We start from the raw sequence: 13,340 nt of genomic DNA, 5'->3' as shown, positions 1-13,340 counted from the left end.
ATACAGCTAAAGCTCCCCCTGTCAATTTGCATAGATGATATATAAAGATCATATACATACATAGGAGCTAAGCAACCACATCCATCCATATACAACCATAAACATTTGAAATATATAGACCAAATAAATCACAAATCATCACTTAAAAACCAAAATACTACCTAGTTTTCATACATAGGAGCTAAGCAACCATATCCATCCAAATACAACCATAAACAATATATAGACCAAATAAATCACAAATCATCACTTAAAAACCAAAATACTACCTAGTTTTCCACAATCATAACTTGTTCCACAATACTACAAACCATACACAATTTGTTCCACAATAACACATAGAGTCATTTAAAACATAAAATAAAAGCATAAGTATCAAGTATTACACCAAGACATAACCATGAGCATGAAAGCCAACAATAAAAGTCAATCACCACCATCATTATCAGATCCGGAAGCAGATCCCGAACCAGAACCTGACGCAGATCCATCAGCAGAGCCCTCCTGAGAATCAGAACTGGAAGATGGATCCGGAATCCCGAGAGATTAACGCTGATAACTGAGAATGGTCTTAACATCCTTCTGAATCGATGAGACCTGAGTCTCAAGACGATCCAGCCGGTCACAAATATCAGAAGTAGAGATGGAAGAGGCTCTAGACCGGGAACAAGAAGATGACGACTGAGTAGGATCAGATAAGGAGTCGGAAATTTGCATCCGGGAAAGTGAGACCCTATCAAAATATTCTTTACTAGGCTCCACTTTGGGTTCATTAGACAGAGCAACACCGAAGTGTTGGAGAATGAGAGTGATGATACAACCAAAGGGAAGGAATTTGAAATGCTTACATGCCATACTCTTGAGAAAATGATTAGCCCAATTCACTTTTCTTTAGGCAAAGATGACATAAACTGCATTAACTTTATCAGGGGCAAAGTGATCGAAACTCCCGGTTTTGGGAATAAGGTTTTGAGCAACAATACGAGCTATGATTTTAGCAGTGAGATTGAGTGATTTGTTGTTCATTGGGTAAGTGCAATCGGGCTTAAACATGATATCATTCACAGCTTGATTAGTGTATACGATAGACATAAGCTCGACATCGCTTGACGGGATCTTAAGGATTCCCGCAAGTTCGTCGGCATTAAAAGAAATATGGATGTTTTTAACAGATGTGGAGATGGTTTGGACACCATCAGCAGTGGAAGTGACAGACAAATTCGCATAAAACAAATATACCAGAAATGGATAATAAGGAACTTTGCGTTGATCATATTTGATATATCTAGTAGGCAGGATTTTCAGTTTGCATAGCTCCCTATATTTCTTAACTAGGGGTTTAAACAGAAGATAATCCTCATAATGAGAGGCAATGATAGATGAGGAACTAGGCTCAGGCTTGGATCTCTTCTTAGGAGGCATAATTACAGATAGTAACAACTAGGGTTTTATAGGATCTCTTCTTAGGAGGCATAATTACAGATAGTAACAACTAGGGTTTTATAGATGCAAATGAAACAGAAATTGAATTAAAAACCCTAGATTAGGCAATGAAATCCTAAGAGAGAATGGAAACAAGAGATGAGATGAAAGAGATTACCCAATCAAGATAGAAGATGGTCGCGGTCGAACGAGGGAACTCTACGGGCGACCGTGAAGGGGAAAATGATGAAATTGGGAGAAAATCTCGAATGAGGGAAGTTGAAGAGGATCAGATCTTAGAGAGGAAGAAAGAGCGGCCCAGATTAGATCAGATCAGTTTCAATGATGATGATTGATTCGGGTTCAAAAACTTAACCAAATAAACCGAAACCCGATAATCGAAAATGAGGAGAAAAACGAAAAAACTCTCTTGCGGTCGACCATGGCGGTCGACCGTAACAATTTCCAGAAAGATTTACGGTCGACCGTGGCGGTCGACCGCCAAAAAAATAAGGGCACAGTCAGTTTTAAAATCTGGATTTTAGGGAAAATTCAATTTGAAACTTATAGGAATTGTTTTATAAGATATATGAACATATATAAAGTTTTTAGTTATTAAAACATGAAAAAAAATATTTTATTTTAACTTAAAAAAATAAAATTCATCATTAAAACTCAAAACCCAATTATTCAAAAAAAAAAATGAACAAAACAAACAAAAACAAAAAATTGATATAAAAATCATTTTGGTACCCAAATCATTTTGGTACCATCAAAATTTGGGACATGACCCCTATCATTTAAATCCAAGGTCCTAGGGTTATGAACTTGCTTGGGCGTATTTTGTGCATCGATACGATCAAAGTAAAAATTGTAAACATGACCCATACGATTGTAATTTGTGCAATGTAGAGGTTTGAATGGTTTACGTTGACCGAAATGAAATGCACGTGGTTCATTTGCAAGAATAGATTTTTCTTTGTAATTATTTTGCAAACAAGAATTTCTTTTTAAATCGAAACAAAACATGGCCAAATGACCAAAACGACCATAATAATCACATTTGTACACATGAGCATGTCTATGATTTACACTATGTGTGTGTACATGTGTATGTAATAAAGAAGCTTGATGGGATGCACAATCATGAATAGACTTGTCAATTTTTGGTGCATTATGACAAAATTGAGCTAATGGCCTTTAAGACCGCAAATAGAATATTTGTGAATTTTATCATACATATGTGCATAGTGAATAGGTTTCTTAGAAGAATTAACATTGAACTTTGCACACAAGAGCATAAGCTTTTTATTATTAGCAATACAAGTGTTTAGTATTGAATCTAAGGTAGATATACGTTTTCTCATTTGATTCAACTCATCATTGTGCATACAAGCATTGCTACTAGAAGTAGGATAAACAAGATTTTTCATCATAGATTTTAACTTATCTACTCCTAATATGGCATCACGTTTTTCATGAAGCAAGCTAGCATTTTCAATTCTCACATTTTTATTGTAATCTTTAAGAATTATATTTTCATTTGCAATAAAATTAAACTTAATGGCTAGTGTTTCATGAGTGGATTTCATATTTACATACTTACTCTTTACATCAATATAGCAATTGTGTAATTTTTCAAACTCAAGAGCAAGTTTATCAAAAGTAATAATATCATCGTTATCAAGATTGTATACCTCACTAGGGTTATCAGAGATGAGGCTTCCTTAGAGCTTAAAGCGCGATCTTCCAACGCTTTTTGAATAGCCTCCGAGTCTCCTTCATGTGCTTCAATAAATTTTCATAAGGCGTAAGCACTATCAAAATGAGCAAATTTGTTAGAAAATGATGAGTGAAAGGCATTAAGCAAATATTCTAACAAGAGCTTGTTCATGTTAAACAATCTTTTATCATTTTCACTCCATTTGGATTTTTTCAAAAGGGGAACAGCATAGGCATCCTCAATAATCTCCCATAAATTGAATTGTTTAGATTGAACAAAAAGTTTGAATCTAACACGCCATTGAGCATAGGGAAAAATATCCAAACGAGGAGCAACATTAATAGCATAACCTAGACTAGATGCATCATACATATCCATAACATTAATAGCATAACCTAGACTAGATGCATCATACATATCCATAATGATTATATGCAAGAAGCAAAAATCAAACAACACTAGATTAGCACGAAAACGATAACTTGGATCTTTAACTCATGGCGATTAGTCCTTAAATCAAAGAGCACCAAGCTCTAATACCAATTGTTAGACCCTAGAGGGGGGGTGATTAGGGTCTTATGCTAATCTAATCCTGATTAAATGCTAATGAAATTATGTTGATCGATTTGTTCTTACAAGAGATAGATATGAATAAGAACGATCAGAAAAAGCACAAATGAAATATACGCTAAGCAAACAAAAACACAAGATATGTTTACGAGGTTCAGTCCCCACGGCCTACGTCCCCGCTCCTCACCTCGAGGAGATCTCTACTATCACAATCCGGTTTGGAAGCCGGAATTTCTACACACTCGGTTTACAAGCTTACCAAAAACTCTTACACAACAAACACTATACAATCATACTTTACACACTAAGTGTAGGAACCTAGCCCGTGTCCTCCTCCTTAAGTGCTCGGATGCAACCTCTCCCTAGGTTCGTCAACCGACGCCACTCCTATTGGATTCGACCCCGTCTCTTGCCTCTCACTTCTCTCGGTGTACAAGTGTATTACAAGTGATACTCACAAATAAAGATTAAATACAATGGTTTGTTCTCAACAACAAATGAGAACGCAAATGAAGCTCACACTCACTAAATCACACCCCATAACCCATACTATATAGTATGAAGATATTAAGCTCAATATGTGTGTGTAATAACAGTGAATGAAAATAATACAACTCAATAAATATAGCTAAATAAATGAAAGTGAAATAGTAAGCTATATAAGGAAGAGTTTAGAAAACTTCTCAATAAACAAGAAGAGTAGTAGATGATGATCCCAATAGGAATTGAAAGCCACTTCTTATTGTAGAAAACTTCTCTTGAAGTAGATTAACGAAAAATTAGCTTAACAGCTCTTTAAACGCCTCTTAAACCTTTGTTAAAACTTCTTGTAAAAACAAAACTCTTGGTTTTCTTGGTTACTGAAATAGAAGAGCAATGGGGTATTTATACCCACTCAAGAACTCAGCAAAAACCAACTTGAAATGACCAAAAAGCCTCCAGAGAATCAAATTAGAAACTAGCCATTGGAATACAATCATGACTTCGGTGGTCGACCGTGGCGGTCGATCGCGAAGCACAAAAAGTCTGAGATTAGAAAATAAAAGCTGGCGGTCGACCACGAAAGTCTCTGGATGGTTTGACGGTCGACCGTCATGGTCGACCGCTTATAATAAAAAGGCAGACTAAGAAAATATGTTCATGGCGGTCGACCGCAAACTGACACAGTGTGAAACCTGTATTTGGGCCGATTTTGAAAATACTTTAAAAATAGTAAATCAATTCCAAAAATAATAAAACTTTAGAAAAAGTTTCTAAATGATAAAATGAACATGTTAGAAAAGGAATTTTTGGAAAAATAATTTTCGTTTGCAAAAACACACTGTTTTTGAAAAATGTTCGTAAAACCTGTATTTTACGAATATGAAAATTTTGATATGACTTATAAACATGTATATATATATATATATATATATATCATGCATATATTATATGTACATAATAAAGTAAGAATGAGCTGTAAATATGAAATAAAAGATATTATAACAACGTTTGATGAAAAATCATTTATATGATAGAAAACGTCAAAAATCGTGTTAAGTGTACATATATTGAGTTTAAATATAAACATACAATATATGTAAGTAAACTACTCTTATACCTAGGTAACTCCACACATATAAACTTGAATCTTTAATGCTTGATTGTCGTGTGTTGAAATACTTGTAAAGAGAAACATAAAAACAAAACTAGAGAATATATTAGCGATAAAATTGTTTGACAAATCATCATCAAAACTATAGGGTCAACAAGATTCACATTTTTTGGAGTAGGAAATGCACATCCATTTCAATTTGTTGACGCCTGTGGCTAAATCTGGAATAAAACAGATAAATCTGTTAGATAGTTGAAGTGTTATATTTTTAAAAACTTTTTCAAGTTTAGTTGTTGTGCGTTTATGAAACGCTATACTTAAAGCAATATTTGGCCCACTCCGGTGCAAGGATCCAAAGGCCAAGCTACTTTCAGAAAGAGCAGTATAGTACACTGGTGTGCATCGACCAAGTACTGTCAAAATCTCTTTGATCTATAAGACTTTTCGGTCAAGGCAAAGATCTCTTCGATCTGTTAAACCTATCGGTTCAAAACCTTTCGGTTAAAACCTTTCTGCTCAGGCAAAGATCTCATTGATCTGTTAAAACCTTTCGGTTCAAAACCTTTCGGTTCAGGAAAAAATCTTTCAATCTGAAAAAACCTTTCGGTTAAAACAAAGACCTTACGATCTATAAAAACCTTTCGGTTCAGGACTATATCCTTCGGGCGCAGACTAAATCTTGCACGCTTTCAAACTATGCAGCAGTAGCACAACAACTCAATAGATTCAACACTTTAATGTGTTCGAGTATCCCCAAGAGCTGGCCTAATGGGTACTATTTATAGGCCTCTGAGGCTAGCTCAAGGGTCACAAACAGTCATAAATATGACTGTTACAAATCATAATGACAGTTGTGATTGTAATAACAAATGAATTGATTGCTGTAACTGCTACATGCAGGATTAATTGTTGCGTATAGTAATGCCTGAATGCGAGGTTTGTATTTCTACGTAACGCGAGGGTCGTGTTCCCTCTCACAAACGCGATGGTTGCACCTCGTGTGAACGAGAGAGTCGCGTTCCGTTGCTGCGAAGCAGCCTGCGAGGCGGCCACAGTGGCAGCCAACGTGGCGCCAAAGGGTGTCACCTAGTCCCGATGCCTCCGTGTGAAGTACAACGTGCGTCTTACAAAGCTCCACTTAGTGCCTCAGCCTGATTCGCCCTGATCCCAGCCCATTGGCCCATGGCCCATGGTTTACGACCCACAAGCCTATGGATTACGGTTCACGACCCACTAGAACTTATGAGGGATTAATTGAATAAAAATAATTCTCGGCTTGTCGTTGGCAAGCCTCGAACACAGGACCTTTTGAAACACTAAAACTTTAATTGTTCACTACGCTACTAAGGATTTCTAAAAAATACCAGTAATTAATAAATACATAGTTTGAAAACTCATTTTTGAAAAGTATTTTTGACCAAAAATTCCAACAATCCCTTACAAGTTTTTAAACTAGTGTCGTGTAAAAGTGCCGTTATTTCAATCATTGTGCATAAGGTAGATGTCGCAAAGACTTGAATACCCTTTAGACCAATTGAATAAAGGATAGATGCATGGTATCGTAGAGACTTGAACCAGCACATGTCTAAAAATCCAGCGATCACACAAGATTAAACTCATCTGTGGTAGTTTTTTACTTTGAACCATACTTGCATTTGAATTTGTCTTAGCCTTGCACATTTATAGCCTTGTGCATGTCCTGGTTTCTGCTAGGGCTCTAGGCATCTTTCCACAAGACACCATAGGAGATGACCAAATCTCCACCTAGGCATAGGTGAGTCCTTTAGTCATGTTTCCTCTCAAACATCCTGCATCCGAGATACTTTGAACTCATTAAGGCTTAAAAGACATCCTCTCTCATATAGGATTCTAGGTGAGTCCTTTAGGCATGTTTCCTATCTAACACCGTGTATGTGAAATGCTTTGGCTCATTAAGACTTAAAAGCCATCCCCTTTACATGATAGGATCATCGGTGAGTCCTTTACACATGTTACCTATCCAACAGCCCGCATCTGAAATGCTTTGGACTCATTAAGGCTAAACAACCATCCTCTATACCATGAAAGGATTTTACTTACAAATCTTACTTAACTTTTGAACTAATCATCTTGTCATTAGTAGCGTAAACTTTGAACTAATAACTTGATGTAAATGGTAAGTATTTGTAAGACTCACCAAACTTTATAAATCTTACTTGGCTTTTGAACCAATTATCTTATCATTAGTAGCATAAGCTTTAAACTAATAACTTGATGTACATGGTAAGTTGTTTGGTGGGAAAAAATAAAAGAAGAAAATTAAGAATTGAATTTGTATTATTCTCTCTAACAGACTTAGAAAAAGAATGAATTACAATTCTCTTTATGTAATATCTCTCTAACTGACTTAGAAAAAGAAATTACAATCTTCTCGATTGGTTTCTCGGTTTATAAAAAAGAGAAGGGATCGACGCAAACCATTCCCTTTGTTTAACCTGGGTTCTTTTTGGTGTCGATGGAATGCCTCCCTTGATGTTTGTGTCAAGTTTGTTTTCCATTGTTGATCCGAATGCTTCACATCGTGGAATGTTGTCTTTGCCTCTTGACTCAAAATCTTGGACGAACTTACATGGCAAGTTTAAAACTCTTAACGAGTTTGAGAACTCAGAATGAGTTTTGAAAGAACTCTTTAAAAGAGTTGATTGATTTAACCAAAATCGGTTTGTAAGCCAAGATTGATGAAAGCTCCAAGAATAACTCCGAGGGTCTGAAGATTGCCGAGATCCTTCTTCTGCCAAGAAGCCTTGTGCCGATCTTAATTCTCTAGAAATTCCCCTCCAAAGGACCAGCCCTATTTAAGCTAAAATTTTAGCTATTTATAGGAGATTAAGGGGTGTAAATGCTCCCTGAATCCGCTCCTAAGTGGTGCAGAAATCCCTCAAATCATGGGGAGAAAACAGTTTCTGAAACTATACAACTCGTGTTTGAAGTCAAACACAGGTCCTGCGTTGCTAGGCACGAATTTTGCATTCGAACGCAATGTCTGGAAGCTACATCTACGACGTCTGGAATCTGTGTTGGCAGTGTCTAGAAGCTGCATTGACAGCGTTTGAAAGCTGCGTTGGCAGCTAGTTTTGAGCTGCGTTTGCGGCTGGGTTTGAGCTGTGTTTACGGCTGGATTTGAGCTACATTTGTTGTTGGATTACTTAGGCTCTGTTTGGCAAAACTAGCTGAAAGCTACGAGATTATAGCTGAAAGCTGTAAAATTGTAGCTGAAAGCTGATAGCTGTGTAGCTAGCTGATTGACTAAAACTGTTTGGCAAAAGAAGCTGTACAACTAGCTTAAATTTATTAAATGACTAAAAAGGACATGCAATATTATTGATATAAAATTAGAATTATTAGGGGCAAAAACAAAAGAAAAAAATTGGCAGCTCCTTCCCAAAGACAAACACTACTTGAGATAGCTTTCCAAAAGTTACTTGCAAAAGACACAATCTTCAAAATAATCTCCTCCTATTTTTGGTCACCAAACAGCTCTACTAGCTTATTGACCAAGTCAATAAGACACAATCTCTTAGATAAGATACTTTTTTTGGTTGCCAAACAGTGCCTTAGTGGTTGCATCGTTTTGACTCTGGAACACAGAGGTGAGCCTGAGGCGAGCTTGGTGAGTTTCAGGTGAAGTCCAATGTTTAGGCGAAGTCCAGTCTTGCATACGGACTTCAGAACATAACTTGCTGCGAAGAACAGGTCATAACTTTCAAATTGTAAGTCAGAATTGGACGAATTATATATAAAAATTGACTATCTCGACAAGACGGAGCCGACCAAACCAACCCAAAAGGTTTGGTTTTCTCTCGTCTATTTCGCCAAATTCCTTATAGCTTTAGAGATATCTGTGTTTTAATTTGAAGAGATCGTCAATTTGTAGTCTCTTTTGCTAGATCGTTGCAAAGATCGTCATCCTGTAACCTTCATCTTGGCTCCTTAAAAATATGAGAGTCGTTAGATTATAACTACCAATGTTGATTGTGAAGGCTAATGAATTAGAGCTTTCATCGGTTGTTATAAAGGTCGTCAGATTATGACCTTCATCGATCTACGTGAAAATTTTTAAATTGTAGTCTTCTGAAAGTCGTCAAATTATAACTTCCATCATTGGTGTTTGATGGAGATCAGCTATCTGTAGTAATTTTTAGACAGCCTACATAAGTATTTATAAGACTCACAAAACTTTGAGACCTATTCCAGCAGATGTCCTTTCGACTATGTCTATTTTCAGACCCTTAGTCAAATGATCAGCCACATTCTCTGAATACCAGATATCAATCACAGAGATGACTCATTAGTAAATGAATTCTCTCAAATAGCCATGCTTCAGACGAATGGTCTGCTTCTTTCCATTGAATATCGAGTTTGCTGTCATAGCACTCGCCGCTTGATTATCACAATAGATAGTAATTATACCTTACAATTTTGTCAATGTAAGGTCTCAGAGAAAACAACTGAGCTACTCGGCTTCATCTCCTGGAGCACAAATTGTAAAAAACTCAGATTCAATCGATGACTGTGCAATCATAGTCTGCTTTTTAGGCTTCCACGAGATGGCAGCTCCACCCATGCTGAAGACAAAACCTCTAGTAGATTTGCACTCATCTGGTTCTGAGCACCAACTAGTATCTGAATATTCGATTACAGTCAGATATGCAGTATAGAATATGCCCAGACCTATAGTTCCTTTCAAGTATCTCAGCAATCTCTGAACAACATCACAATGAAGCTTTCTAAGATTACTTATGAACCTAATAAGCAATCCTACAGTGAATACTATGTCAGGCCTTGTGCAGCTCATCGCGTACATAAGACTCCCAATGATCTTTGAGTACCTTAGCTACTCTACTGGTCTCCCACTGTTTAGTCGTAGCTTCTTGTTATAATCATACGACATTGACATTTCTGGCAGGTCCTAGTAGCCATACTTTCTTAGCATACTCTCAACAAAATGAAATTGAGACAATCCAATACTCTCTTCAGAGTATATGATTTTGATTCCAAAAATTACATCCATAGTTCCAAGGTCCTTCATGCTGAACTGTGCTAAAAGAAATTTCTTGGTAGATATTACTATCTCCAAATCACTCCCGATGATGGGCATATCATCCATATAGAGGCAGATAACCACCACATTTTCTTCAGCGACCTTGATGTATAGGCACTTGCCAGATTCACTGACTTGATACCCATTATTGTGAACAACCCCATCGGACTTCTAATTACCAGAGTTTCGGTGTCTACTTTAGTCTATATAGAGACTTAACAAATTAACAAACTTTACTAACTGGAGCATCAAGTCCTTTTGGTTTTTCTATGTAGATCTCTTCTGTGAAATCTCCATTGAGAAAGTTAGTCTTCACATCCATCTGATGTATGGCAAACTTTTTTATTGTCACCCATGCGATAAGCACTCTGATGGTAGTAATTATATAAACTGCTGCATAGATATCAAAGAAATCTATTCCTTCTTTCTGAGAGAATCCTTTTCCCACCAATCTTGCTTTGTACTTCTTAATAGTACCATCAAGATAAAGTTTTTTCTTGAAGACCTACTTACAACTGATAGGCCTTGCACCTTCACGTACATCCACCAGCTCCCAAGTGTGATTTTGGATCAATGAATATATCTCATCATTTATAGCTTATTTCCACAGAAGAACGTCTGTTGACTGCATTGCTTCTTGAAAAGTTTGTGGATCTCCTTTCACATTATTAGTGATTAAGTCATCTCAAAAATCTTTCTGCCTCCTAACACGCTTGGAAGGTGGTTCGGTAACTTCTTTATCATTGACACTTTTAGTTTCTCGTGAAACTAGCTCCTCTAGTGCTTCTGACATACTAGCATTCTCTTCATCTCGAGCTTCAATGATCTCTGGAGCATCTGACGTACCAATATTCTCTGGTATATCTTTAACCAATAAACCTTTATTCTTGATAAACGTGTCTCAAAGAATTCTGCATCTCGAGCTTCAATGACAGAGTTGGTTCCAAGGTCCAGGAATCTATAAGAAACGTTATCTTCAGTAAAGTAAAGAAACACACACCTTTTTGCCTTTGGTCCGAGCTTAGGCATTCTGATATCTAGAACTCAAACATATGCGAGACACCCCCATACTTTGAGACTATCCAAAGGATCCGGATATCCCAACCATAATTGATGAGGAGTACTGTAAGTTTTGGAATAGGGTACTTTATTCAGAATCTAGTTTTCTATTAGCATAGTCTCTCCCTAATAGCAGGTAGGTAGACCAGATGTGATTAGCATCGAATTCACCATCTCGGTCAATGTGCAATTCTTCCTTCTGTAATCTCATTGGATTGCGGAGAATACAGAGCAGTAGTTTTAGCAATGATTCCATGCTCATTAAAATATGCTTTCGACTCCTTAGATTGGTACTCTGCTCCTCTGTCACTCCTAAGTCTTTTCACTTGAAGCCCAAGCTGCTTCTACACACAAATATGAAACTCGATAAACTTGCTAAAGGCTTCATCTTTAGATTTTAACAGGTAGACGTGGCATAAGCGAGAATGATCATCAACGAAGGTGATGAAGTACTCCATGCAGCATCGAGTGACGAAGCTCTTAAAGTCACAAGTATCTGAGTAAATCAGATCCAATAGGTTAATGCTCCTTGTGACGCTTGGAAAGGGCTTCCTTGTCAGTTTCGCTTGTGCGCAGACTTCACACTTCTCAGGTTTGTTACCCCTACGTTTTGAAAGTAATCCTAACTTCTCCATGCTAGACAGTTTTCTATAATTTACATATCCCAGTCTATTTTGCCATAACTCAGAGGAGTATGCAGAAGACGATATTTTATTTATAACTGAGTTGGGTACAATAGTACTGATCTTATACATACTATTAGTACGATATACATTTCTAAAATATATTTTCTTAAAAGATAGTAAAGCCTTTCCTCCTTGGAAATCCAGCCTCATACCTGCGTCACATAACAGGCTTCCAGAGACTAAGTTTTTGGCAATTGTGGGAACATGTTTTACATCCTTCAATGTGAGAGGCTTCCTTGAAGAGAGAGTTAGCACCACAGTCTTAGTTCTAAGAACATGCACTACATAACGATTAACCATTGATACGTTCTCTTTGGCAGCAACATAAGAAGAGAACAAATCTCTGTTAGAGTAGACATGACAGGTAGAACCTGTGTCTAACCATTAACCAGAGATGTTGTTGAGAGTTGTCATCTGAAATAACATACCCACACAATTGTTAACTTGATTAACATTATGTTGTTCCCTTCTTTGGTGCTTTGCAGTCCTTGGTAAAATGTCATTGCTTCCTATAGTTGAAGCATTTGCTGCTCTTATTGAACTCTTTCTTCTGAACATTTAGATTATTTGGGTTTTGATTCTTCTTTTTGTTAAATAACTTATTATTATTATTATTGGAAGAAGAACTAGTATCCTTCTCAGACTTAGTAGCAACCATGTTCGCAGATGCTTTCTGCTTAGCAAGGAGCTCATTCTTCGTGTGAGTCCAAATCTCGTCCTCGATCCGAATAAACCTCTTCAAATCAGACAGAGTCACATGTCCTTTCCTTCTCTGAATGTTAGTGGAGAATGGCATCCAAGATGAATGAAGCTTGTTGACGATTGCACCAGAAATGAAAGTTTGATAAAGATTGATCTTTTCATCCTTCAGCTTCATAACAAGCTTTTCAAGCTCTTTGACTTGAGGCAAAACATTAGTGTCATCTTCGAATTTGAAGTCCAGAAACTTATTAATGAGGTGAGACTTGGACAGGTTCTCCTCATCCTTGTACTGATCCTCTAAAGCATTCCAGATTTCTTTTGTAGAGGGCTTGTTGGTGTAAGCATCTGCTAAATAATAGGCCAGGCAGTTAAGGAGATAACTCCTAAAAAAGTGATCATCTCTAGCCTAAGAGGCATCAGACTCAGATTCTTCTTCAAAGTCGGGTTTCTCTTCCAAAAACCACATAGTAGATTTTTAGGAGTTGCATCCCGAAAATCACTTTT

At 36.9% G+C, this 13,340-nt stretch overlaps 1 protein-coding gene across 1 annotated transcript; it reads right to left on the bottom strand.

Moving 5' to 3' along the window:
• On the bottom strand, positions 12,634-13,011 carry LOC109821383 (probable DNA replication complex GINS protein PSF3). The gene has a single exon (XM_020387575.1). The coding sequence runs from the start codon at positions 13,009-13,011 to the stop codon at positions 12,634-12,636; it is 378 nt and encodes a 125-aa protein (XP_020243164.1).

Source organism: Asparagus officinalis, chromosome 8 (assembly GCF_001876935.1).
Source record: "Asparagus officinalis chromosome 8, Aspof.V1, whole genome shotgun sequence".
Classification (NCBI taxonomy): Eukaryota; Viridiplantae; Streptophyta; class Magnoliopsida; order Asparagales; family Asparagaceae; genus Asparagus; species Asparagus officinalis.
This window is presented reverse-complemented; position numbering and strand designations above follow the sequence as displayed.

Bases quoted from the DNA above. Each gene is read 5' to 3' on its own strand.
- LOC109821383 (XM_020387575.1), bottom strand. From the start codon at position 13,011: ATGAAGCTGAAGGATGAAAAGATCAATCTTTATCAAACTTTCATTTCT.